Source organism: Muscardinus avellanarius (genome assembly GCF_963383645.1).
Source record: "Muscardinus avellanarius genome assembly, chromosome: 16".
Taxonomy (NCBI): domain Eukaryota; kingdom Metazoa; phylum Chordata; class Mammalia; order Rodentia; family Gliridae; genus Muscardinus; species Muscardinus avellanarius.
The window spans coordinates 67,038,350-67,061,402 of record NC_137802.1 but is presented as its reverse complement, the minus strand read 5'-3'; the positions used below and the strand labels follow the sequence as shown (position 1 = coordinate 67,061,402).

The 23,053-nt window shown below is 53.8% G+C and overlaps 1 protein-coding gene across 1 annotated transcript in view; it reads left to right on the top strand.

Annotated features, from left to right (window-relative positions):
- SDK2 (sidekick cell adhesion molecule 2) overlaps positions 1–23,053 on the top strand; it is a gene marked incomplete at its 5' end in the record, with an annotated part of 304,863 nt that overhangs the window by 131,430 nt on the left and 150,380 nt on the right. Inside the window, one exon of the mRNA XM_080712340.1 lies at positions 10,992–11,151. Within this exon, the coding sequence (XP_080568466.1) occupies positions 10,992–11,151 (160 nt within the window). The remainder of the gene's footprint in view (positions 1–10,991; positions 11,152–23,053) is intronic.

Sequence of the window (23,053 nt, the reverse complement as noted above, 5' to 3'; positions counted from 1 at the left end):
CTCTTCCCTGGGCTCAGCTGCCTGTCCTGACACCAGGGAAGGGAGTGGGTTGGGGAGAAGAGATCAGATGGAAAGCCCCTCCCGAGGGTCCCAAGCCCCAAAGATGCCTGCTGCTGGGCTCAGCTCTCTTCTCCCGTAATTTGGAGATCGATGCTGGGTTTCTGCTGGTCACCTGCCCTAGCTTCCTTCCATTCTTAGGTGAGAGCCTTCCGCTAGGGTGACCAAGAGGGGGAACGGGGGGGGCTGCCCCAGGGAAGTGTGCCAACCAGACTCTAAGACCACTGGTCCATTGATCTAAGGCCGTTGGTCCTTCCGTGTCCCGTGTCTGCTGGCACCGCCATCAGCCAAGACAACGGACTCTTGAGATCGTCCAGCCACAGACTTCCAGGTGCATCCCTAGCCCCTGGAGCACCCGCTCGGGCCTGGGCGAGACCTGTGTCTCTATGTCACTGGTCTCCACTTAGGGGATGATGGGCTAGGAAGTGGTACCCACATGGTGACCCAGCTCACCTGCAGGGAACCATCAAGAACACCAGCTGGAAGATGACAGCTCCACAGAGACCCCAGACCTGGCCAGGCCGCTGACCCCCAAAGCTGACCTTCGTCAATGTCTGGGGCTCTTGGGTCCCAACTGTAAACTCCAGAGAACTGCACCAAGGACGCCACCTAGCTTTGGACCTAGGGAGAGGCACGTGTGGTCCATACAGCACAAGCCACTTGGGAAGAATCCCAGGAGTTGGCGAAAATGTTATTATCGCTTTTATAGCCCGAATGAATCTGAATGCGCCAAGGTGATAATAGCACCGCCAGGCAAAGACATTGTAATCAATGGTATAGGTTTAATCCCGGAACCCTCCACCTGAAATGGAAGGGAGAGCTCCTTTCTGCTCTTAATTGCAGAATAAACCCGTCGGATAAAAGCCATTCTTTTTCCATGCAAGGCTGGGGCTATTCTGCATGTTCAACTGTGAGGTTCAGGCAGGAGGCCCTGGCTCTGAGCTGGGTTTGTAAAAGTGAGAAAAAGCAATGGCCTCTTTATCAAAGAGGACCTGGTCCAAGTTCTGGCCCCTCTCACCAGACAGTGAGGTAGACAACACCACCACCCCATTTCCCAGAAGAGACTGCGGTACGGCGAAATTATAGAGATGCTTTGGGTCACCTGCTAGGGAGTGGCAGGGCCACTGAAATTGGCAATCCCATTTCAGGGATGCACACAGTCTTATGGTGGCTGAGCCTCAAGGGAATGGAGTGACCCGCTGGGATGGCCAGCCCCCAAGAGAGAGGTGACCAGGCCGAGCTCTGCAGCGGGTTGGCTTGCACACCCGTTCATTTGTGGGCCCAGCCCTCCTGCATGCAGGCCAGCACCTGGCTGTGGGGCTGGGAACGCCGGGCAGCTGCAGCCCACCGGGATGATATATTGGCAGGGGACCCACCACACATACAGCTGAGATGTGACTCCTGTGTGCCATAAGGGAGGTGACCTCCAGAGTCTAAGGGATGCAGAGGAGTACGACAGTAGGGCAGTTTAGAGCATTTGAGCTCTAAAGCATGCTGGGCGGGAACTAAGATACGTGCAGCACCATGTTCCCCAGGGGAAGAGAGTGGCATGAGCACAGGCCCTGGGACCTGGCAGAGCAGTGCGTCCAGGGAAGGACTTGGGCTCTCAAGTCTCCTCTTGTGGTCCATGGGATGAGGGACACAGATTTCCACCAGACATTTTATGCATTCCTTAAGTCAGCCATGACAAAGTACCACATACTAGGTGGCTTAAAACTAATTCTATCATTGTCCCGGAAACCAGAAGTCTAAAATCAAGGTGTTGGCAGGGCTGTTCTCCCTCTGAAGGCTCGAGGGAGAGCCTTCCTGCCTCTTTCCACGCTCGTGGTGGCTCCAAGCAGGCCTCGGTGCTCCTCGACTTGTGGACCCGGTCACTCCGGTCTCTGCCTGTCTCCACCTGGTCTTCACTCCCATCACGTAGGGTCCACCCTCATCCACCGTGACCTTGTCTTCACTCAGTACCTCTGCAGTGACTCTATTTCCAAGAAAGGTCCCAGGCTGAGGTTTCAGGGAGGGCATGAGTTTGGGTGGCCACTCTTCAGCCCAGTGTAGGCATCAGCCAGTCTCATTTCGGAGCTCACCTTATTAACATCCCGTGGCTCTGGAGCTATCTCTACAACTCGATCAGCATCACCATGCCCTGGGCCCTGTCACCACTGAAAATACTCCTGAGTATTTTCTTTTCTCTGGGCTGTGTGCCCCATGCTGGAGCTGTGGGCAGACAGGAGCCATCAGCTCAGCCTTTCTGGCACCAATATGATTCATTCTCGCTATAACTTTTTGGCTAGTTATACCATGGGCTGGGTGGTGGGGTCAGGCACCCAGCTGGGACCCCTCTGGCCTACGTTCGATTCCCCAGGGCTGTCAAGGGTCTGCACTGCTGTCTGATGACCAGCCCCCCACACACACACACAAACACACACATCCCAGTCAGATTAGATGTGTATTCAAACAAATTGATGATCCGTTCCATTAGATGCGTTTGAACACGCTTTTCTGAGTGAGAAATTCATTCGGCAAGCAGCTGCGGAGGCCACGGCATAATTGATTGTTGCACCCTCCCGGGCCCCCGCGTTGGAAGGGGCCGGCTCCTGAAGGTCACTGGTGAGGATTAGATTAAGGAGGGCGCGAGCCTTCTTTCCTGGCTAATGAACCACTTGGCATGCAGGCGGCACGGGCTGAACTGGGCCAGGCATCTGCCAGGAGACAGGGGAGGGGCATAAATTTGCATCTTATTTGTGGGAACACAGTGGGGAGAAGGGAAATGGGAGGGTAGGAGACCTGGGGTGCTGGAGGCCCTGGCTGGGTGAGGGCTGGAGCGAGGGAGAACAGCTGAGAACCCAGGTCCCATAAAAAGAACACCTGCTACATCATCCCCACACACACAGAACCCGTTCCCGCTGGGACGAAGGGCCTGGGCCACAGGGCCTGGCAGCCTCTCCTAGGCCTATAACACTGTCCCTGAGTCCCTCTCCAGGAAGCTCCCAGGCTTGGCACCATCCCCCACCTGGATTTAACCCACAAAAGGACCTGGGAGACTCAGGCATTGTGGGACAAATTTCACAAGGACATTTGCAAACCCTCATAAGGCCCAGCTATATCCATCCCAGTCCTGAGCTTGGTAAGGCCCGAGAGCTTGCAAGCCATCCCTGCTCAAGACCCAGTTCTTGTGCCAGTCTGGAGCAGCCTGGAAGGACCGGATTTGAAGTTTCTGGAGTGGCATTTCGGAGACTCTGAACTCCTGAAGGAACTGGTTCTGAGCAGCAGAAAATGGAAGGTGATATTACAGCCTCACCCTCTCGCTGCCATCCCGAAGAAGAGGTCTGTGTGGCCCCCTTGAGGTGCTGAGCGCTGCGGCCCCAGCTTCAGGGCCTGCGCCCCTTGGTTTCTCACTGAAGCCTCTGCAGGAGGGTTTCATCTCTCTCTTGCTCATGGCAGGCAGGGCTCAGCAGGTGAACCCGCTGTACATCAGTCTTTGGTTAGGTACTGGGACTTCAACCCCATTCATCTTCTCCCACTGGGACCTTCAAGCCACACACTTGGAAAAGGGCATCCGAGAATTCAAATGGAGAGCCCAGGTGTGGGGCGAGGTCCCCAGCTCAGCCTCTTCTTCGAGAAGTCTTCACACCTCTGGCCACAGGTAGTGTCTGTAGCAGTGCACCTCCTTCATTCCCAGGTTGCTGTGCGGGCATCTCACCGCCCCCATCCCCTGGCAGCCAGTCTCTGCCATGATGCACTGCTTTATTGTCCTTGCTGCGTCCCCAGCACACTCATCCCCTGCCAGGCCTCCTGTTCACCCTCAACCTGGGTCTGGTTCTGGGACATTGCAATCTGGAGTGGGATGGCACATGCTCTCTGCTGTGGCTTCAGGATCAATGCAGGGAGAGGCCACCACCCATGCTGAGTGCCCCACCTCGCAACACCATGATGCTGCAGGTCTGAGACAGCGGTAGGAAGTCCTGTATCCATCATAGAATGACCTGGAGCTCTGGAATTTATTGGGCCTGGGTTCCATCTGGGCAGATTCCAATTATAGGACCTTTCTGAAAATCAGTCTTTTCCCATGTACTTTGGGGACAGCAAGAGTCCTTGCCATGAGATGGTCTCATGCCCCTTAACTAAGGTGAAGGACATAGGTGCTTCGCAGAGAGAAAGTTCCATCAGTGGCATGGAATAGAGGGACGTGTGGTGTGCTCACGGGCCACCATGAGCCCCTGCTCATCTTCTGGCCTGCTTAGGTCTATGTCTATAACCACTAGGTCTCAGGAATCCAGGCTCCCAAGCCAGGCACGACATGGGGGGCCATGGAGGTCAGTCTAGGACAAAGGTCAGGTGCCAAGCCCAGGACATGGTGGGGAGAGACGTTTGCCAGTCCAGGATCCCCAGGCTCCCTCGCTCCCAAGCATCCCAGGGCTGCTGGCTGGGTGGGCTGAGCTGCTCCAAGGAGCCCAGGTCGGGGTGTGGAAACAGGGGCTGGGGAGAGTTCTGAGCTGGGGGTGGGGGGAGACTTGCCAAGCTTGGCACCTCTCAGACTTGCTCTGGAGGGCAGATGGGCATCCTCTAGCCAATGCAGTGGCTGGCAAAGGTCTTCTCCCACTTCCTCCGCCCGCCCACTGGCCGCTGCTCCCCACAGGAATGGCTCCGGGAGAGGTGTGGTTCCTAGGGCCGGCTGGGAAGCTGAATCCCCTGGGGGGTGAGATGGAGGGAGCCTGGCCACTCTGGAGAAAGATGACATTTATTTTGCAGGGGGCTGGAGAGAGGGGAGAAGTTGGAGTGGAGATCAACTTCTGTATGGGGCTATTTAGCCTGGAGCCTAGAGTCTAGAATGACAATGAGGGTATTTAGTGGGCATATCAAGGGAAAGTGGTTATCCAGGGCCCCCTGACCTGATACGGGAAATTAGAAGGAAGCCCCGGGCTGAGGCCTCTTGCCCGCCTCTGAAAGCAGCCTTCATTTAACGGGTTCAGACTTCAGTGGTCACAGACACCCCTGCCACCCACGGGACAACTCTGAATCACACACAGAAGGCCTGGCCTCTCCTCTGTTCTCAGCAGGGGTGCCCTGAGACAGCCCACCCGGCCTGTGCATATCCACGAATGCACAAATAATTCACACCTGCAATCTACAATGTAAAAACAACACAAAGATATACAGTGAAGCCAGCTGTGACGGTGCAGGTCTGTATTTCCGGTACTTGGGAAGCTGAGACAGGAGGATCACAGGTTTGAAGCCAGCCTCAGCAACTTAGCAAGGCCCTCAGCAACTTTGCGGGACCTTGTTTCAAAATAAAAAATAATAATAGGGTTGGGGATGTAGCTCAGTGGTAGAGTGCCCCCTGGACTCAATCCCCAGGACTTCCCCCACCAAAAGAAAAAAAGATATTGAGTGAAGAGGTGCCCCCCTCCCACCCCAGCCCCTGGCTGCCCTGTGCAGATGGAGCACACCCTAAAAAAAAAAAAAAAAAAAACTTATACTGGTCCAAGCAAATAGGTTTCTCTGCCCAAAGAGCACCTTCCACACCGAAGATAACAGATTCTGCGCCTCGTGTTTGCCACTTGGCAGTAGTCTTCCAAGATCGCTCAGCGCCGCCTGCTGCGGGGGAGTCTATTGTTGGAGGTGCCGTCGTTTCTTTAACCCGTGCCCCCTTGACAGACATTCAGGTAGTTTCCAAACATTGTCTGGTCCGGCCATCTGGCTGGGGAACGCTGCCATTTCACACGTGCATGAGCGTACGTGGAGGGTGAGCTCCTTGAAGAGCCAGTGGACCGGAAGGTGCACGTATTCTTGGCCTTGAAGACATTGCCAGATCGCCCTCCCCTCTATCGATGACAGTCCAAGCTGCCGACCCCCCAGACCGTGTGCCAGCACGCCTGTCTCTGCTGGTCTCCCGCCTGGGCTATCATGCTTCCGTATCTTGGTGGTAGGAAAAAGCGGTATCTTTGTTACTGAGTTTTCATTTCTTATCACGAGGCTGGGCATCTCTGCCCATGTTCCAGAGTCATCCGTACCTCTTGCCTCTGAACCATTCATATCCTTTGCCCATTTTTTATTTGTTTGCTCATCTTTTCCTTATTGATTTGTGGGAACATTTTTATATCAGGAAAATTAGCTCTTTGCCCATGGTGAGAGTTGCAAATCATGTCCCTGTTATCATCGTTGCCTCTATTGTTTGTGGGTTTTCTTTTTTCCGTGCAGAATTGTCCTGGAGCTGAAGGCATCAATCTGTCTTGTGACTGTCTGCAGCGCCTGTAGTACTTAGAAAGTGCTTGGCGGGTACTTAGCTTTGCCAGGATAGTGTATTTTTAAACTCCTGTGTGTGTGTGTGTGTGTGTGTATTTTTCCTGGATCTTTTAGAATTTAATTTTCATGTTTAAAACATCCATCCCTTTAGCATTTATTTTGAGGTAAAGTGTGAGGAAGAGATTCAATTTTATTTTTTATTCCCAAATGGCTTCCTGGCTGTTCCCAAACCATTTGTTGAATAATTGATCTTTTCCCCACTGATTTGAAATTCCGCTTTCATCACATATTTAAAAACCCCAAAAGTATTTGGATCTATTTCTGCACTCCTAGACCACTCTTCCACTGGTATGCTCATTAAAGGCTGCCCTGTTTTAATCCTCGAAGCTTTATAATGTAGTCCAGTGTCTGTGCTAGTCTCTCCCTCAGCTACTTAGTGAGGCCCTCCGCAATTTAGCGGGACCCTGTTTCAAAATAAAGAATAAAAATATAGGGCTGGGGGTGTAGCTCGGAGGCAAAATGCCCCTGGGTCCCATCCTAAGTACCGCAAAAAAAAAAAAAAAAAATGAGAGAGAGAGAAAGAGAGAGGGAGGAGGAGAAAGAGGAGAGAGAGGAAAGAGATATTGAAATTTAAAAAAAGTATAAGAGAACACCATTTGAGGATGTTGATTCTTTCTATTCACAATTCTCCTCTGTTCACAGTTAACCCTTCCCACTGAGTGTGTGAGAGTGGCCCAAGGGGTGTTGTGCACAGTTATATAGATTGTGTACTGCGCCATCCCAGGACAAAGGCCGAGAGGAACGGCTGCCCCCTGAAAACAGGGTACCAAATCTTCTCACTGGGGTAGCCTGCATTTCTGAGCAGTGGTCACAATAGCTACCCTGTTCCTTAGCATGTGCCAGGTTCTGGTATCAGCACCTTATGTTTACTAATTTATTTAAGTTCACACAAACTTATCCCCAGTTTACAACTAAGGAAACCAACCTGCAGAGGCTGAGTGACTCCCAAGGGCAGTGACTGCTGCCATTCCATGCATTCACAACACAGAAATCTGTTCCCACGTGTAAACATGCACATGCTGAACAGATATGTGGACACATATGTCAACATCCCGGTCAAAGAGAAACACCCAGTGACATTCACAGACACAGGAACACATGCACACACGTGTAGTCACACACACGCGCGCACACACACACACACACACACACACACACACACACACACACTTTTATCCCTCCAGCATTCCTCTCCTCCTGCAGCACACAGCCCAGTCCCCCTGCTCTCTAATCCATGCAGACCTGCGGAAGGCATCCAGCTGTTGGATTCCCTGCTTCTGTGCATCCTGGGTGGGGCCTCCCTCCCAGAATCCCTGGATCCAAAAGGCAGGGGAATTACAGGGGTGAGTTCACCCTAGAGGCTTGGACCCTCAGTGACGCACACTTGTAATCCCAGTACTTGGGAGGCTGAGACAGGAGGATCCGGTCCACGGCCAGCCTCAGTTACTTAGTGAGGCCCTCCTCAATGTAATAAGACCCTGTTTCAAAATAAAGAATAAAAGCCGGGCGTGGTGGCACACACTTGTAATCCCAGCATTTGGGAGGCTGAGACAGGAGGATTGCGCAGGTTCGAAGCCAGCCTCAGCTACTTAGTGAGGCTCTCAGTAAATTAGCAAGACCTGTTTCCAAATAAAAAAATATAAAATAGGTCTGGGAGTGTAACCCAGAGGTAGAAAGCCCCTAGGTTCCATCTCTAGTATCAAGAAAGAGAGAGAGAGAGAGAGAGAGAGAGAGAGAGAGAGAGAGAGAGAGAAAAGAAAGAGAAGGAAGGAAGGAAGGAAGGGAGGAAGGAAGGAAGGAAGGAAGGAAGGAAGGAAGGAGGGAAGGAATCGCACTGGGGTTGTAGCTCGGAGGTAGAATGCCCCTGGGTTCAATCCCCAGCACCACACACACAAAAAGAGGACTCTCAGTCACCCTGGTGTGTGTGTGTGAGGATCATGGGAAAGCAGGAATCGGGAGTCATCCAGACACGAACCACCAGCTCAGGCCCAGGGCCTAGGGATGAACCATCAGATTCAGACCTGGCCTGGGAGCAAATCACCATGGGTAGGCTCACAGAGGTGAGGGTGCCTGAGCCCACACGTGTGTGTGTGTGTGTGTGTGTGTGTGTGTGTGTGTGTGTGTGTGCGCGCGCACGCACGCACATTGTATGTGCAAAAACACGCCTGCCCTCCCCCTCTGACAGTGCTGGCTCCAGAGCCAGCCCCACAGGGAAGGAAGGGATTTAATCACTCAGGGTTGGGAATGTTATTGTTTTAAAACAAACGAGCGATGACAGCCCCGAACAGAGGGTTTTTAAGAACGCGATTCAAAGGGCTCTTTAAAGCTGCTGGAGAATATGAATGCGCCTTTGAAGTGAGAATGTGCCCATTTGTTAAGCTGAGAGCGGGGCTGGCTGCCCGGAGGGCCATGAGTGGCTTTCCTCGGCAAAGGGTGCCCGTTGCCCAGGCCAGACAGGAGCCGGGACCCCAAGACCCCAGAGGTGCAGCACTGGGGACAGCCCAGGGATGGTGGTCATTCCTCCCAGAGAGGAGGGTGGGGGCCCAGGCCTGCTCTTTAAGCCACCATTGCTCACCCCAGGTTTGCCCTTGGTGGCGCTGCAGGAAGGGTCGGTGATAGGAATGGGGATTCAGGAAAAAGCATCCCCCAAACCACTGCAAGTTATACACGCAGAAGACCGAGCCCTCGGACAAGGGACCGGGTACGAGGTTTAGGGGTATCATCCAGCAGTAATGGTTGGCTGGGGCCCAGAAGCACACAGCAACCCCTGCTGGGCTTATGTCCCTGTCTGAGAGCCACGTATTTGAAGCCAGCCTCAGCAACTTAACAAGGCCCTTAGTAACTCTGCAAGACCCTGTTTCAAAATAAAAATAGGACGAGGGGTGTAGCTCGGAGTTAAAATGGCCCTGGATTCAATCCCCAGTGCCCTTCCTCTATCCCACCCCCCCAGAAAAATAAGATCTAGAGCAAAGGCTGAGCCTGTTCAAAGACTACAGATGTCCCATGCCGGTTGCATCTGCCCGGGTCCAGGCTCCCTGGGTTCAGCCTGGGGTGCAGGAGGGCCCCACCCTCCAGCCTTAGCACCAGCTCCCAACCCTGATACCACATGCCCCGCCCACCCCTTCCTCTGGTTTCTTTCATTTCTTGGGGCAAAATAAAACTAGTGGCTTACCAGCCTCTGGGCACACAGGGCTCTGATTAAAGTGTCTTGGGATGAGAATGGCGGCGCCCATCTGCAGGGCCACCCACACGTTAGTGCTCAGGAGAGAAGGAGCCGATGGCCGAGCATCCCCCTGGGGTGGACACGGAGGCTGGCCTTTCCATGGTCTGTGTCACGTTTTGCCTTCACAGCAGCTGCTTCTCTGCCGTGTCCTCTCTAAAATGCGGGTCATCAAGCCGGGCGTGGTGGTGCGTGCTTATAATCCCAGCATTCGGGAGGCTGAGATCGGGAGGCTGAGACGGGAGGACTGTGGTTCACGGACCGCCTCAGCTACTTAGTGAGGCCCTCTGCAACTCAGTGAGACCTGGTTTCAAAATACAGAATAAAAAATAGGTCTGGGGGTGTAGCTCAGAGGTAGAATGCCCCTGGGTTCCATGCCCAGTACCACACAAAAATAAATAAATAAATAAAATAGGTCTGGGGGTGTAGCTTGGAGGTAGAATGCCCCTGGGTTCCATCCCCAGTACCAATAAATAAATAAATAAATAAATCCCCAGTATAAATAAATAAATAAATGTGGGTCTTCGTCCTCCCAGCTATGGGGTTGCCTTGGGGGTTAAATGGGTATTTGGCTGAGCCCCTGGAACAGAACTCAGCCATCTACAATCTTTGTCAGTATTATAACCAGATGATAATATCCTGTCCTCACCACCTACTCTCAGGAAGCCGGGACCTCAGCAACAGGCCTGGGGCCGTTTTGTCCCTTCCGCCCCCTCCCTTCTCTCGCTCACCCCCTCTCTGCCCTCTTTCCCACTGGACAGAGGGGCACAGGGCTGCACCCCATCTGCAGCTCTGAGCGTGAGCCTTGGAGTCCGCGACCCTAAGCAAATTATCCCTGTGGAGTGAGTCAGGGGGCTGAGCCAGGCCGGAGGTGGCTCTGCAGAGGGTGACCGCTGCAGTCCAAACAAAGCTATTTCCTTCCCCAGACAGCCATCCTGGTGTGAAAGGGGAGGTTGAGGCGGGCTGGCAGCGGCCCAGGGTGGACGAGCAAGCAGCCTGCAGCAGTGGGGGCCAGGGAATGGACTCTGCTCCCAGTGCGTAGGGAGCGGGACAGACACCCTCTGCCACCTGCCCTTACGTCTGTCTCCCTCTGTGTTCTCATTGGCTGCGGTACAGAGAGCATCCTTCCCTTTCCTTTCTCCTGGAGGGAGAAACCCAGATGCAAAGGGTGTGGAATGTTAGGATTCCATTAGGGATGTGGGGGGCCTGGACCCAGCGCCATCTGAGCGGAGGGAGGCAGGGCTCTGCTTGGTAGACTCTCTGGGGTCAGGCCGACCCGGTTCGAGCCCTGGCTAGCCACCTGGCCTTGGGGAAATGCCCTGGCCTCACCTGCGCTGTTGGTCTTGGAGCCCGAGTGGGCCACACGTGTCCCCAGCAAGAACTAACCGGAGGCCTGTGTCCCTGTTTCCCGCAGATGACGTGTCCCCGTATTTCAAGACGGAGCCGGCGCGGACGCAGGAGCACCTGGAGGGCAACCGGCTGGTGCTCACCTGCATGGCCGAGGGCAGCTGGCCACTGGAGTTTAAATGGCTCCACAACAACCGGGAGCTGACCAAGTTCTCTCTGGAGTACAGGCAAGCCACGCCTCCCCTCCCCTCCCCGCGGCCGGCCCTGTCCCGGCACCTAAGGGTTCCCAGGGCAGTATGGGGACAGAACTGGGCCGTGGACTCCTGCTCCAGTGCTCTCAAGCAGCCCTAGCCCCAGGGCTGAGACTGGCCCTGCTGTTCCCAGCCACGGGCAGGCAGCAGGGCAGTGGACCAGGGTGCTGCCCATTCAGAAACAGACCTTGGGATAAAGACTCTATTAGAGGGGCCAGGATGCAACGGAGGAGTGGGCGTGTGTGCCGCAGCCTGGGGTACACCGTAAAGGAGATATTTGTTTGGGGGTCATTCAAGTGGGACCCCCAGGCTTTATTCCTCCTTGCTGCCAAGCCCGTGAGACGGGCAGCCCCCACCCACCGCCAGCCTGGCCCTGCAGAGCAGGCACAGAGCCTCCTCCCTCCTGCCCTTATCCTCGCATCTCGGCCTTTTTTACTGGCTCTCAACCCAGTAGCTGGTGATTAATCCCCAGGCCTGATGTGCATAATCGGTTTTGTTGGGGAAACAAGATTGCCTTGCCCTGGGGATGTTGATACAAATCTGCAGGCCAGGGACAGGAATGCAAATGAGAGGAGGGGGTTTAATTGCTTGAGGAGCTGTCCTTCCAAGAGAACCATCCTTTCCTTTATGAAACAGGGAGGCCAGAATTCCGGGGACCCCGTCCCCCGGCCCTTCTGCCCTATCCTGGATTGGACTGGCTGGTGTGTTCTGGTCACGTTGGCCAGGAAGGGGGGACAGGAGAGACCAGGGCAGGAGGACAATCCTTTCCTCCTGGGGCGGACCTGGACCAGAAAGCAAGGGATCCCAGAGTGCAGGCTGTTCTGGGCCTCAGTTTCTCCAGGTTTTCACCTGAAAGGGCCCCTGAGCAGCCCCTGCTGTGGTTTTTAGCTGCACACCCAGAGCTGCTTCTGGCTGCTGCCTGTTATACCCCCAGGGCAGTTGACAGTCTCTGAAGAGCCCCTGCGTCCTCCTGGGCAGGGTATGGGCCTGAATGGGGCAGATGAAAGCCAGTAGTGGTGGCACGCCCCTGTAATCCTAGTACTTGGGAGGCTGAGACAGGAGGCTCACAGGGTCAAGGACAGCCTCAGCAACTTAGCAAGACCTGGTTTCAAAAATTTAAAAATATATAAAAGAGCTAGGGATATAAAAATAAATAGAGAGTTTGCAGATGGTGTAAATGAGTACCAATGGTGCCAGGCTGCCCAGCCTGCCCTAGACATCCGGCAGGAAGCCGGAACAGGATTCTAGAAGAGGAGCAATCATCCCGTATCTGGTGCAGAGCCGCTCCTTGTGCTGCCAGGACACCAGGGTGCTGTTCACCAGGGGCCCAGGCCACTTTTGGAAACACTCAGCTCTTAGGCCCAGAGGCGTCCAGGTGGCGGCCACAACCCAGCCGTGGGCAACGGCAGCGATCACCGGCAATGGAAAAGATTGTATTGTGTGGCAAACAGGATGCCTACCCTGTGCTTGCATCATTCAATCCTGTCGGCCATCCCATGCGTGGGCCCAAGTCTTTTCCCCATTTTACAGATGAGCAAGACGAAGCTTAGAGAAGTTAAAAAACTCACCCAAGGTCAAAGCTCTGCGCGGGGCTTCAGATGTAAGTGGTCGGACTCAGAGCCGCCGTCCTCTACCATCCACCACCCTGCCTCTCAAGGAGGGCTCACTTCAATTGCTTCCTTAATGTGCATCCTGAGCCATCTTTCAGCTAACTGTGCTCTGCAAATTCTAGAAAACAAAGCCGTGGGGAGAATGCAAATATCCCATTTTATAGCACGTTGGGTGGAAGTCATTGCAGAGAAGTAAATGAGCTTCCACCAGGGAAACTCGTCCCCTTCGCTCGGTGCCTGCGGAGCGCGGGCTGGCGTGGCGTGGTGGCAATGAGATGCCTGCGTGGGTCTGGTCAGGAGGGCCTTCTAATCACACGCCTGCCATGCCCACAGGCGAGGTCTGCCCTGCTTAGTTAGTGTGGCCTCTGGGCTTTCTGGTGTCTCCTCCTGGCAACATGTCCTGGCCTCCCGTTACTCCCACCTGAGCTGGTTTGCCTGCCCGCAGACCAGACTGCTATGGGTCCAAAGACAATTCTAGAATATTCCCTCTCCTCTACCTTTGTGGAAATTGCTCAATCCCCTCCACTTGGAATATCGCCCCTCGAAACCTTTTCTCTGCTGCAAGGCATGGATGCCTTCTTTCAGAAAGCCTCTCTGATTGTACATACGTTTTCTCTCATGCAGGTTTGGATACACACATTTCTCCTTCTCCTCGGTCCTTTGTGACCGTCCACAATCTGCCCCATGAAATATGGCCTTCCAATGATATACCTAGGACCCTGGGAATAGACAACAGGACTGAGATTAGAGCTTCCAGAACCTCAGCAGTTGCAGGGACTTTGGACTTTAGAACCTAGAACTTGCCGCTCCTGGGCCCTCTTCCCTCCGGCCTGTTCAGCTGTGCCCACCTCTAGGTTCAGACTTTCTTCTCACGTGGCAGGTGACCGTGAGAAGTTCAGGAATTTCAGCCACAGCTGCCTGATCTCAGAGTAGAAGGAAAATCCCAGGGAAGAGTTCTGATTGGCCCAGCTCAGACCATCCCTGACCCATCACAGTGAGCAGCAGCATGTAGCACTGTGATTGGCCAGTTCTATATCATGTGACTACTCTAGGGCATGCCAGTTGCCCACACTATAACCACACGGTGGGGAAGGAGAGCGAAGGTTTTTAGCAGAAGGGATAAGGGATGATGGATGACTAGAAGCCACCTGTGTGTGTCCACCTCTGTCTATCCATCTCTGTTCCCAGTGAGAGCCTGGCTCATAGCAGGTGTTTTTTCTGTCTTTTTTTTATTTTGAAAATTGTCATAGCTTAGAAAAATGGTACATAATACAACTATGAACCCCATCCACATAGTTTAACACTTGTTAATGTTTGGCTCATTTTTCTTACTCTCACACACACATATACACATGCACAATTTTGCTGTAGTTAAAAATTTACTGCTGACATACTATCACTTCCCTTATTATTATTATTATTATTATTATTATTATTATTATTATTATTTTTGCAGTACTACCTCCAGTCTACACCCCTAGCCCTATTTTTTATTCTTTATTTTGAAACAGGGTCTAGACTGAGTTTCAAAGGGCCTCACTAAGTAGTAGCTGAGGCTGTCCGCGAACCACGGTCCTCCTGTCTCAGCCTCCCAAATGCTGGGGTTGCGAGCGTGCGCCACCACGCCTGGCTCTATTACTTGACTTCTAAATAATAGTTCTAAGGACCAGGCACCTCCTACTGAACCACACACAATCTTCACACTCAGAAATTATTTTTCTTGGATGTGTCAAGGGGTACTAAGGATTGAAGCCAGAAATACTCTTCCACTGAGCTACACGCCCAGATCTTTTCCTTTTTTATTTTGAAACAGGATCTCACAGATTTGGTGAGGGTGTCTCTAAGATGCCGAGGCTAGCCTCAAACCTGTCATCTTTCTGTCTCAGCCTCTCAAGTACTAGTATTACAGGCATGCACCACCACGCCCACCTTCCCCAAATCACTTCTTGCCTCTTGTGGTGGCATTTGTGATAAGGAGATTTCATATCATTCTTTTGACTTTCACTAGATGTCTTTTCTCACTTCCTTCAAAACAACTTAGCATCATAATTTATATGTGTAGGTCAATACATAGATCTGAATAAATATATGTACATTTACATTTACTCCTATATGTTTACTCAGATATTTTTTTCAATGTGTTTTTAATCCATCCACATCATTATCCATTTCAGTGCTGTAATTTAGCCAAGGGAGCCCCTTCAGGCTAGATCATGGGTCCCTTTGACGAATCTCATTAGATTTTGATAACTTTCTTATTTTCGGCTCAACAAAAGGCTCCAGGCTCGCCTTTTAAACACAGGTACACACATCACGTAGGAGGCTGGCTGGCTGGCGTCTCATGGCTCTCCCCGGCCACTGCTTGGCACTGAGGACTCCCTAATCTTCGGCAAGCCCCGGGCTTTGAGTAGGGTGGCCACGTCCAATTTTCAGGCAGGCAGAGAAATGGCTAAATTTGCTCAACAAGTTGAGAGAAAATAAAATTAAAAGTGCTCCCATCAATTTAACTAGTCTGTATTCCTGGAAGGATTTGTAACCAAATACATCTGGGTGGTTTTGGTGGTGGTGGTGGTGGTGGTGGTGGTGGTGGTGGTGGTGGTGGTGGTGGTGTGTGTGTGTGTGTGTGTGTGTGTGTGTGTGTGTGTGTGTGTGTGTGAAAGAGAGAGAAATCTACAAAAGCACACCTAGGCAGCTATTGAAGTACAGTCAGGCGTTGCTTAATGTTGGGGATGTGCTCTGAGAAATGTGTCGGCCGCCGATTTTGTCATTGTGGAAATATCCTGGAGTGTACTTACAGCAACTGAGATAGTAAGGTCAATGGCTTGATGTGGCCTCCCGATACAATCAGAACACGTGGACACCAGATGCACAAGGCCGCGGCTGGCCCGACGGGGCACGCTGCCCTACGGTAAACACTTCCTTATTGGTAGGAGGAGTACACTCTAACGTATCAGTAGGGCGTGGAGTACAGTAAACACATAAAGCAGGCACATAGCCATCTATTATCATTACCAAGTGTTACGGGCTGAGCACAGTGGGATGTGCCGGACTCGTACATGAGGAATGGCTTGGTTTGTCAACACCAGCGTCATTGCAAATACGTGAGTAAGGCTTTGTGTTATGATGCAGCGTAGCCACAAGATTGCTCTGGGATAGGAATTTTCAGCTCCATTATAATCCTATGGGACTGCCGGGGTAATGCAACCCATCACTGGCTGGTGTTGCGACGAGGCCGTGGTAGACGTAGCCCATCGCGGCTGTAGAGTGACCACAGCGAGTGTGAGATCACAGTCATTGCTGGGGCAGAGACCTTGGTGTTGGGCACCTGAGTGCAGCCACCTGCCCCCAGCTCTGTGACCGGGGCCAACATTGGCCACTCTGAGTTTTGTTTTTCTTTCTGGAATGGACACAGTAATGCTGGCCTTGGTAGGTCATTAAATGGACTATGTGAAATGCTAATGGTCAAGCCCCTAGACAGACATGGTACAACAATCACGAAATGTAGACCATCAGGATGATGCAAGGGTCCTTCTGGATGGAACCTGGGACGCATCTGGAAACAAGCCCCTGAACTCACAATGCACCTGTGCCTGTCTCCTCCACACGGTCCCCTGGGGTCTCCCCTCACCTCCCACATCACCACCATGGTCTAGAGCCCTTTGTAAAAGAACCCCACTTTAACAAGTGCTGTCCTCCATAAATTGGTGATGAGTTTAACTGTTTTGAGCCCAGCCTTGAACTCCCAGTTTGAGAAATAAAGAGTTGGGTGCCCCTTGAGTAGAAAGCAGAATCTGACTCTAAAGAAATGGAATCCCTTTTCTTACACCAGTGGGATGTTGCTGGGGAAGGCATTTCCAAAGGTCTCAGCCCCAGTGTCCTCCTCGTCCCCGGAACAGGTGCACAGCTTTGCAAAGTGACCCGGGGGGGTGTGGGGGGGGTGTGTGCTGCGGGGTGGGGAGACTCGATATTTGTGCGGATGGATAGGATCTGGTGTGCCTCTTAGAAAATGGGAGAGGGGGCCGGGCATGATGGTGCAGGTTTGTAATCCCAGTACTTGGGAGGCTGAGAGAGGAGAATCGCAGGTTCACAGCCAGACTTAGCTGCTTAGTGAGGTCCTCCACAACTTAGTGAGACCCTGTTTCAAAAAATAATAATAATAAGGAATAAGAAACAGGGCTGGGCATGTAGCTCTGAGATAGAATGTCCTGGGTTCAATCCCCAGTACCACAAAATAAATAAATAAATAAATAAATAAATAAATAAATAAATAAGAAAAGAAAATGAGAGAGGGGATTCCTTCAGTATGCCCACATTTCAGGGTACGAGCCCATCCATGCAGCAAGCAGGTGTCTTTGTGACTTTCTCTGGCTGGGTGGGATGGTCACACACATAGCCATCAGGGTCAGGCCTCCTGGATGGGCCCTGGAGCCTCTTCCATCAGTTACTGCCCCCTGGCCCCTCCTGTCAGTTCCTTTCCCAGCCCGGAGCCACCCCCAAGGGGAATCAATTCAGCCTCTGTTTATATCCTCACATACGTCCAGTGCGCCAGCTCGGGCTGCCGCGGAGGGCACCACTGTCCCCTAGCTGGCCGTGCCTCAGTGAAATCACCTACCTACCAGATTATTTTATCCCACTTTGTAAGGCCTTCTTATGTAATTATTCCTACATTTAAACAGGGGGGAAAAAACGCAGCAGGGCAGATGCCGCACGCTTGCGCACACGCACAGGTTCCCACACGTAATCAGACACGTGCACACCCGGAGGAGAGCTAATGTTTACAGGGCTCGCTCAATGCCAGGTACTTTTCCATTTCAGAGCAACACACAAAGTGAGTGTTATTACCCTCGTTCAGCAAACGAAGAATGTTCAAAGAAGCTTCGGAGCCTGCCTGGGGTCATCCAGAGAGCACCAGGACCACGTGCCTTGTCTCTTTTGCCCAGACACCCACAGGCTTCCTGTCCCTGCCCAGTCACCAGGTGTCCTCTGTTCCAAGAGGCACAAAGCCAGGGAACCCTTCTGAGGGGCCAGCGGGGATGTGAGGCCAGCTGCCCTGGTGAGTGGGGGGGAAGCAGGTGTCGCCCCACTGCCCTGCCGCCATCTCTGAGGATGCTGTGGAGGCTGGGAACACACAGGCACAGCCTCGGGGAGAAGAAAGCCCATGGAAGACAGCCCCCGGGGAGGGCCACAAAGGCAGCGGGGCCAGGCAGGGCTGCCGGCAGCCTTTGAACCTCCTCCCAGAGAGGATGAAGGGACGCCCCTGGGGCCAGCTGCCGCACCATGCTTCTCCTCTGACCTCCCCTTAGAAGTGTGAGTCTGCAGCAGACGCGGAGCCCAGAGACCCGCAGGCCTCCCAGAGGGAACCGGAGCCTGTGGGGAGGGGGGAGAGGTGTATGACCAAAACCAGACAGGCCGTTAGTGGTAGTGGTTCTGGGATGTTGGTACATCTTATCTCCGCTGCCTGACTTAAGAGTCCCAGCTCAGAGACGTTCAGCAGCTTTCCTGTAGTGATACAGCACTGCACAGAATGTCAGGTTTCCCTGGGATTTCTTGCACCCCAGACCTGCACCTCTGCCCTTGCGCGCTGCTGCCTGGGGGTTGCCTGTCTTTCCCAGGGCAGGGGCCCTTGCAGGACCCAGCCTTTGGAGGATGGTCCCAGCTTTCTAAATCACTGCAGAAGAAATCTTCATGGCCGAGACTTCCCCGGAGCGGAGCGTACCCAGGGCCGGGCCTGCTCTGAGCGCCTCATGTCTAGCAACTCTCATCAATGCTCCAAAGCCCTGCCTCCTGCCAGATCCCTGCCCACCATTTTCATCTAACTTCCTCTTCTCCATCCCCGACCATTCTCGCACCTGCAGGGGTCCCCCCAATACATGAGGCACACCAGGCTTGGCTTCTGTTGCTCACCCACCGTCTAAAGCCATAGAAGCAAGGATGCTGTGAGGTCTCCTGCCTCTGAGCCTGATGAAGGAGCATCAGGCGGTGCGGGCACCTGTTCTCGCATCGGATGATGATTCAGGGCCGGCTGTCTGCCTGGCGTGAGCGAGGCTTGGAGGGCGGTGTGCAAGGCCGGCACAGGGTCGAGCAACTGGCATGCCGAGTGCTAAGGTTTCAGGGCAGGGCAGGCAGCGGCGAACAGGAGCTGGAGGAGCTCAGGAAGACCCCCGGAAGGTGCAGCGCTTGGACAATAGGTGTGGACCTGCTGGGTGTCCCTAGCAGGGGATGCTGGCCTGACTGGGTCAGCGCTTGCTGTTGTGATCAGAGACTGGGCGTGGTGACTCAGTGCAAACCCAGCCGGCAAGGCCTCACCTCCGGAGTGCAGAGTCAAACAGTGACTTATCATTGGATGCCCGTTGGGAGATTGCCATTAATGGAAATCACAAGTCTAGAAGATTCAATAGGGGATACCCAGACCCCAAAATTTCTCCAGGGCTGGAGGGGGCCAGGGGCATGTCGAGGGAGCAACGTGTGTGGACATGTTCCAGCTACAGGGGCTGAAAGGAGGCCTGAGCGGCAAAGAGCTGGGAAGGGGTGAAAGGCAGGGACCTGGGCGGGGCCAGCTCAAGTCAGGGCTCCGTGGTTCTTTTAGGAAACCTGTGTTTTCTGCTAAAACCAGTATGGAGTCCTTGAATTATCTTTCCCAGGGAAAGGACATGACTGTCTGCATGTGAGTCTTTTCTCAGTGGCCTGGAAGGAGTGGAGGGAGGGCGGTCAGGAGCTGTGGTCAGTCGTGGCGGGAGGGGCGGTAGTGGGCCTTCTTGGTGAGGCTGGAGGTGGAGGGCCGACTGGCCCTGAGACAGGGTTAGGGGTCGGTGTGGCCGACTCGTGGATCCGCTTGCCCCGGGGGAGAAGGAGGAAGGTGAGTGGTCAGGGAGGAAGGGAGGGATACCCCGGTGGAGAGGGAGGCTTTAGAGGACACAATACTGGGCTTCCGGTGATGGAGAGAGAAGTCGAAGGAGAAGATACTGACGCCAGGGACCACTGATGTCAGCAGGGCAGTTGGACACAGAAATGGCCGAAGTCTAGACTGGATACTGCATCAGAGAAAGAGCTAGAATGTGCTAGAATGTTTTAGAAAGCAATGGATAGCAAGGATGAGAGCCATCTCAGCAGGCCAGGGGGCAAGGGGAAGCTGAGATGCCATGGAAGGGAAGAGGCCCTCCGAGAAGGACCAGGTGGTCCACTCTGCTGCCTGGGAGCACTGTCGGCTGGAGTGAGGGACAGGAAGGTCTGGTGGCCTTGGGAGGGGCGTCATGGGGCAGGTGGAGGAGCCGGGGAGCTACCCGTGATGGTGTCTCTGAGCACAAGGAATCTCACAGGCAAAGCGGAGGGAGGACTGAGGGCCGGGACCCTGGGGCTGGGGGATGCCATGGGCACCATGGCAGGATGGGAGAGGGGAGATAGGGACTCCAGGAAGAGCACCCCAGGCTGTGTCCTCAAGCGCTGGCAGGCTTCGGGGGCTTTGATCTCCTGCCCCTCCCCAGCTCCCTTTGCTAATGGTCCAGGGAGCACTTTATGAAGCGTCTCCTTGGTTAACACCTCAGGCTGTCCTTGCCCTGACTCATGCACTTGCCGTGGTCACTAACGTCACAGAAGATGGACACACAGAGACGTGTCTAGACACTGGTGTCTCTCCGAGTGGAAGGGGGAGTGGGGTAGAGCCACCAAGGACTAATGAGAGCCACGCCCACCTTGTTGCCCCACCCCAGGTAGGCCTGGTCTCCACCTCGTCCTCCTCAGCAGAGCCAGACCCCATCCGCAAGTCACCAGTCTCTTGGGGAGACTTGCCCCAATCCCGCCCTGACTTTGGGCATCTTGTCCACAAATTGAAAGCTGACGTTGAAAGCGCTGAAACGCAGGAATTAGTTGTGATGGACATAAATTGAATTTTAATAGAGACGTACGGTGGCACGGAGCCAGTGTACTCAGGCAGAGGGAAGGTAGTAATTAAAAGTTAACGAGTTTAGAAATGTCGTAATCCGCAGGGAGGGATGAGGCGAGGTAGAGATGGAGGAAGAGGAAGAGGCCGCAGCCTGGCACACTGTCCTTCCCCTGACCCGGAGGCCGAGGATGGGGAAAGGCAGAAGGGCTGCGAGGAGCCCCCTCTGCACCCATGGGGCCACCTCTCCCAACAGGAGTGGCAGGACAGTTTGCTGGACCTGGGGCTGCAGCCATGAGCTGCCCAGAGGAGGGCTAGAGCTGGAGCAGACTTAGTCTTGGAGGCGGGGGTCCTATGCACCTGTATAGCATGCCTACCCTCTCTCCACCAGATGCCAATAGCTGCTCCTCCCACAGATGTGACATCCAAAAATATCTCTAAACTGCCAGATGCGTGCTGGAGAGCATCACCTTCCATAAGAACCAGAATCCTACCACACGGCACTGCTGTCCCCAGGCCTCTCCCAGTTTCCCTTCTGTGCATGGGAGTTCTCCTATGCCAGGGACAGGGGCCTAGCTCACATGGGCACCGCTGGCCTGGCCCAGCAAGAAGGGCACAACTGGGCAGCCACCCTCTGCTCTCCCTTGGAGCCTCCCCAGCCCCCTCCTGTCCTTGTAATACAACCCAAGATGGCACTTTCCAGCACACAGGGCGGCCTTTATTGGTACTTCCTGGATCTTGGCATGGGATGGGCGAGCCGGGCAGGTGCGGCACCTCCACAGTACACCTGCAAAGATGAAGGCTGAGAGAAGCCTGGCCAAGCTCGCTCACCTGAGCCAAGTCCAGCCCCAGCTCCCAAAATATGAGCAGCTCGCCCTGGCCACCTCGGCGAATTCCTGCTAAAAGCCTCCATGCGGAGGTTGAGCCACTAGTAGAAGACACGGAAAAGACATGGGTTGAGGCTCTTGGTTACTTGGGGTTACCCAGAGAGGCCCAGAAACATCTCCTAGCATGGCCCTAGCACCAGCCCGTCCACCAACCCCAAGGGAAGCCTCATCCACTTTAACACAAGTCCTTCCTGGACCAGGATGCCCTGGCCTGGCCTCCGGAGGCAATAAAGGAGGGAGGGACGTGACAGGCACTGCCCCTTAGGGTCAGGACTAGTGTTCAGCAAGAGGTACAGCTGGCTCCTTGTGCCGTCGATCAACATTGCAATAATCATGTCAGTTAAAACTAATAAATTCAAGCCAGGCATGCTGGCGCACGCTTCTGATTACAACATTTGAGAGGCTGAGACAGGAGGATCGCAGTTCGCGGACAGCCTCAGCTACTTAGTGAGGCCCTTTGCAATTCACTGAGAACCTGTTTCAAAATAAAGAATAAAAATAATAGCTGGGCGTGGTGGCGCACGCTTCTGATCCCAGCATTTGAGAGGCTGAGACAGGAGGATCGAGGTTCGCGGACAGTCTCAGCTACTTAGTGAGGCCATTTGCAACTCTGTGAGACTCTGTTCCAAAATAAAGAATAAAAAATAGGGCTGGGGGTAAGGCTTAGAGGTAGAATGTCCCTGGCCCCTGGTTTCCATCCCCAGTACCACCAAAACAAAACAAACAAACAAACAAAAAGAAACCTAATAAGTTTAAAGTATAAGAATAGCATAAGAAGCAGCCCAAGTCCCAAAACTTCGGCCAGCTGGGTTTCCATGGCAACCTGTTTCCTCAAACTCTCCTTCATGAGTACTGGTTTGGGGATGAAGGGGGGGCCCCGCTCTGAAGGAACCAAGGGATGGATGGGGGTGTTGGCTCATTGGACCCCAGCCCAGGGAAGGGGATAAAGAGGGGAATTCTGGGAGCAGGGCCAATGGACATCAAGGAGAGACATAGCCACAAAATGCTGGTGTCCAGGCCCAGTCTCAGCCTCATGCCAGGGCCCCAAGTAGAAATGACTTCCAGGCACAGGGCAGGGGTTATTCTCAGAATTATACACAAAGCTCAGGGCCCCCGCATCTTTGCTGGGTGCTTCCTGAGTCTCCCCATGCATGGTCTACCAGATAGACCAAAAGCGCCAGGAGCCAATCTGCTTTGGTGGCATCTCCCTGGCCAGGCTGGGCACCCAGGACATACATGGAGGGACCGGCTGAGTTGGGGCATCGCCTCCCCTGGCCCCCTGGACATGTGTGAGTTCCCTCAGTGTCCCTGTGTATTCACGGGCTCAGGAAGGGGCAGCCAGGCACTAGGAACCGTGGGCAGGACAAAGAGAGGGTTGCCATGGCTAGGGATTTTTCATTGTCCTCTGAGGCTGGGCCAGGTGGAGAGGAGCCACCGTCTCCTAAGTCCTGCATGGTCCTCATGGGTCCACAGCTTGACCCCGCACCACACAGGCCTGCACAGAT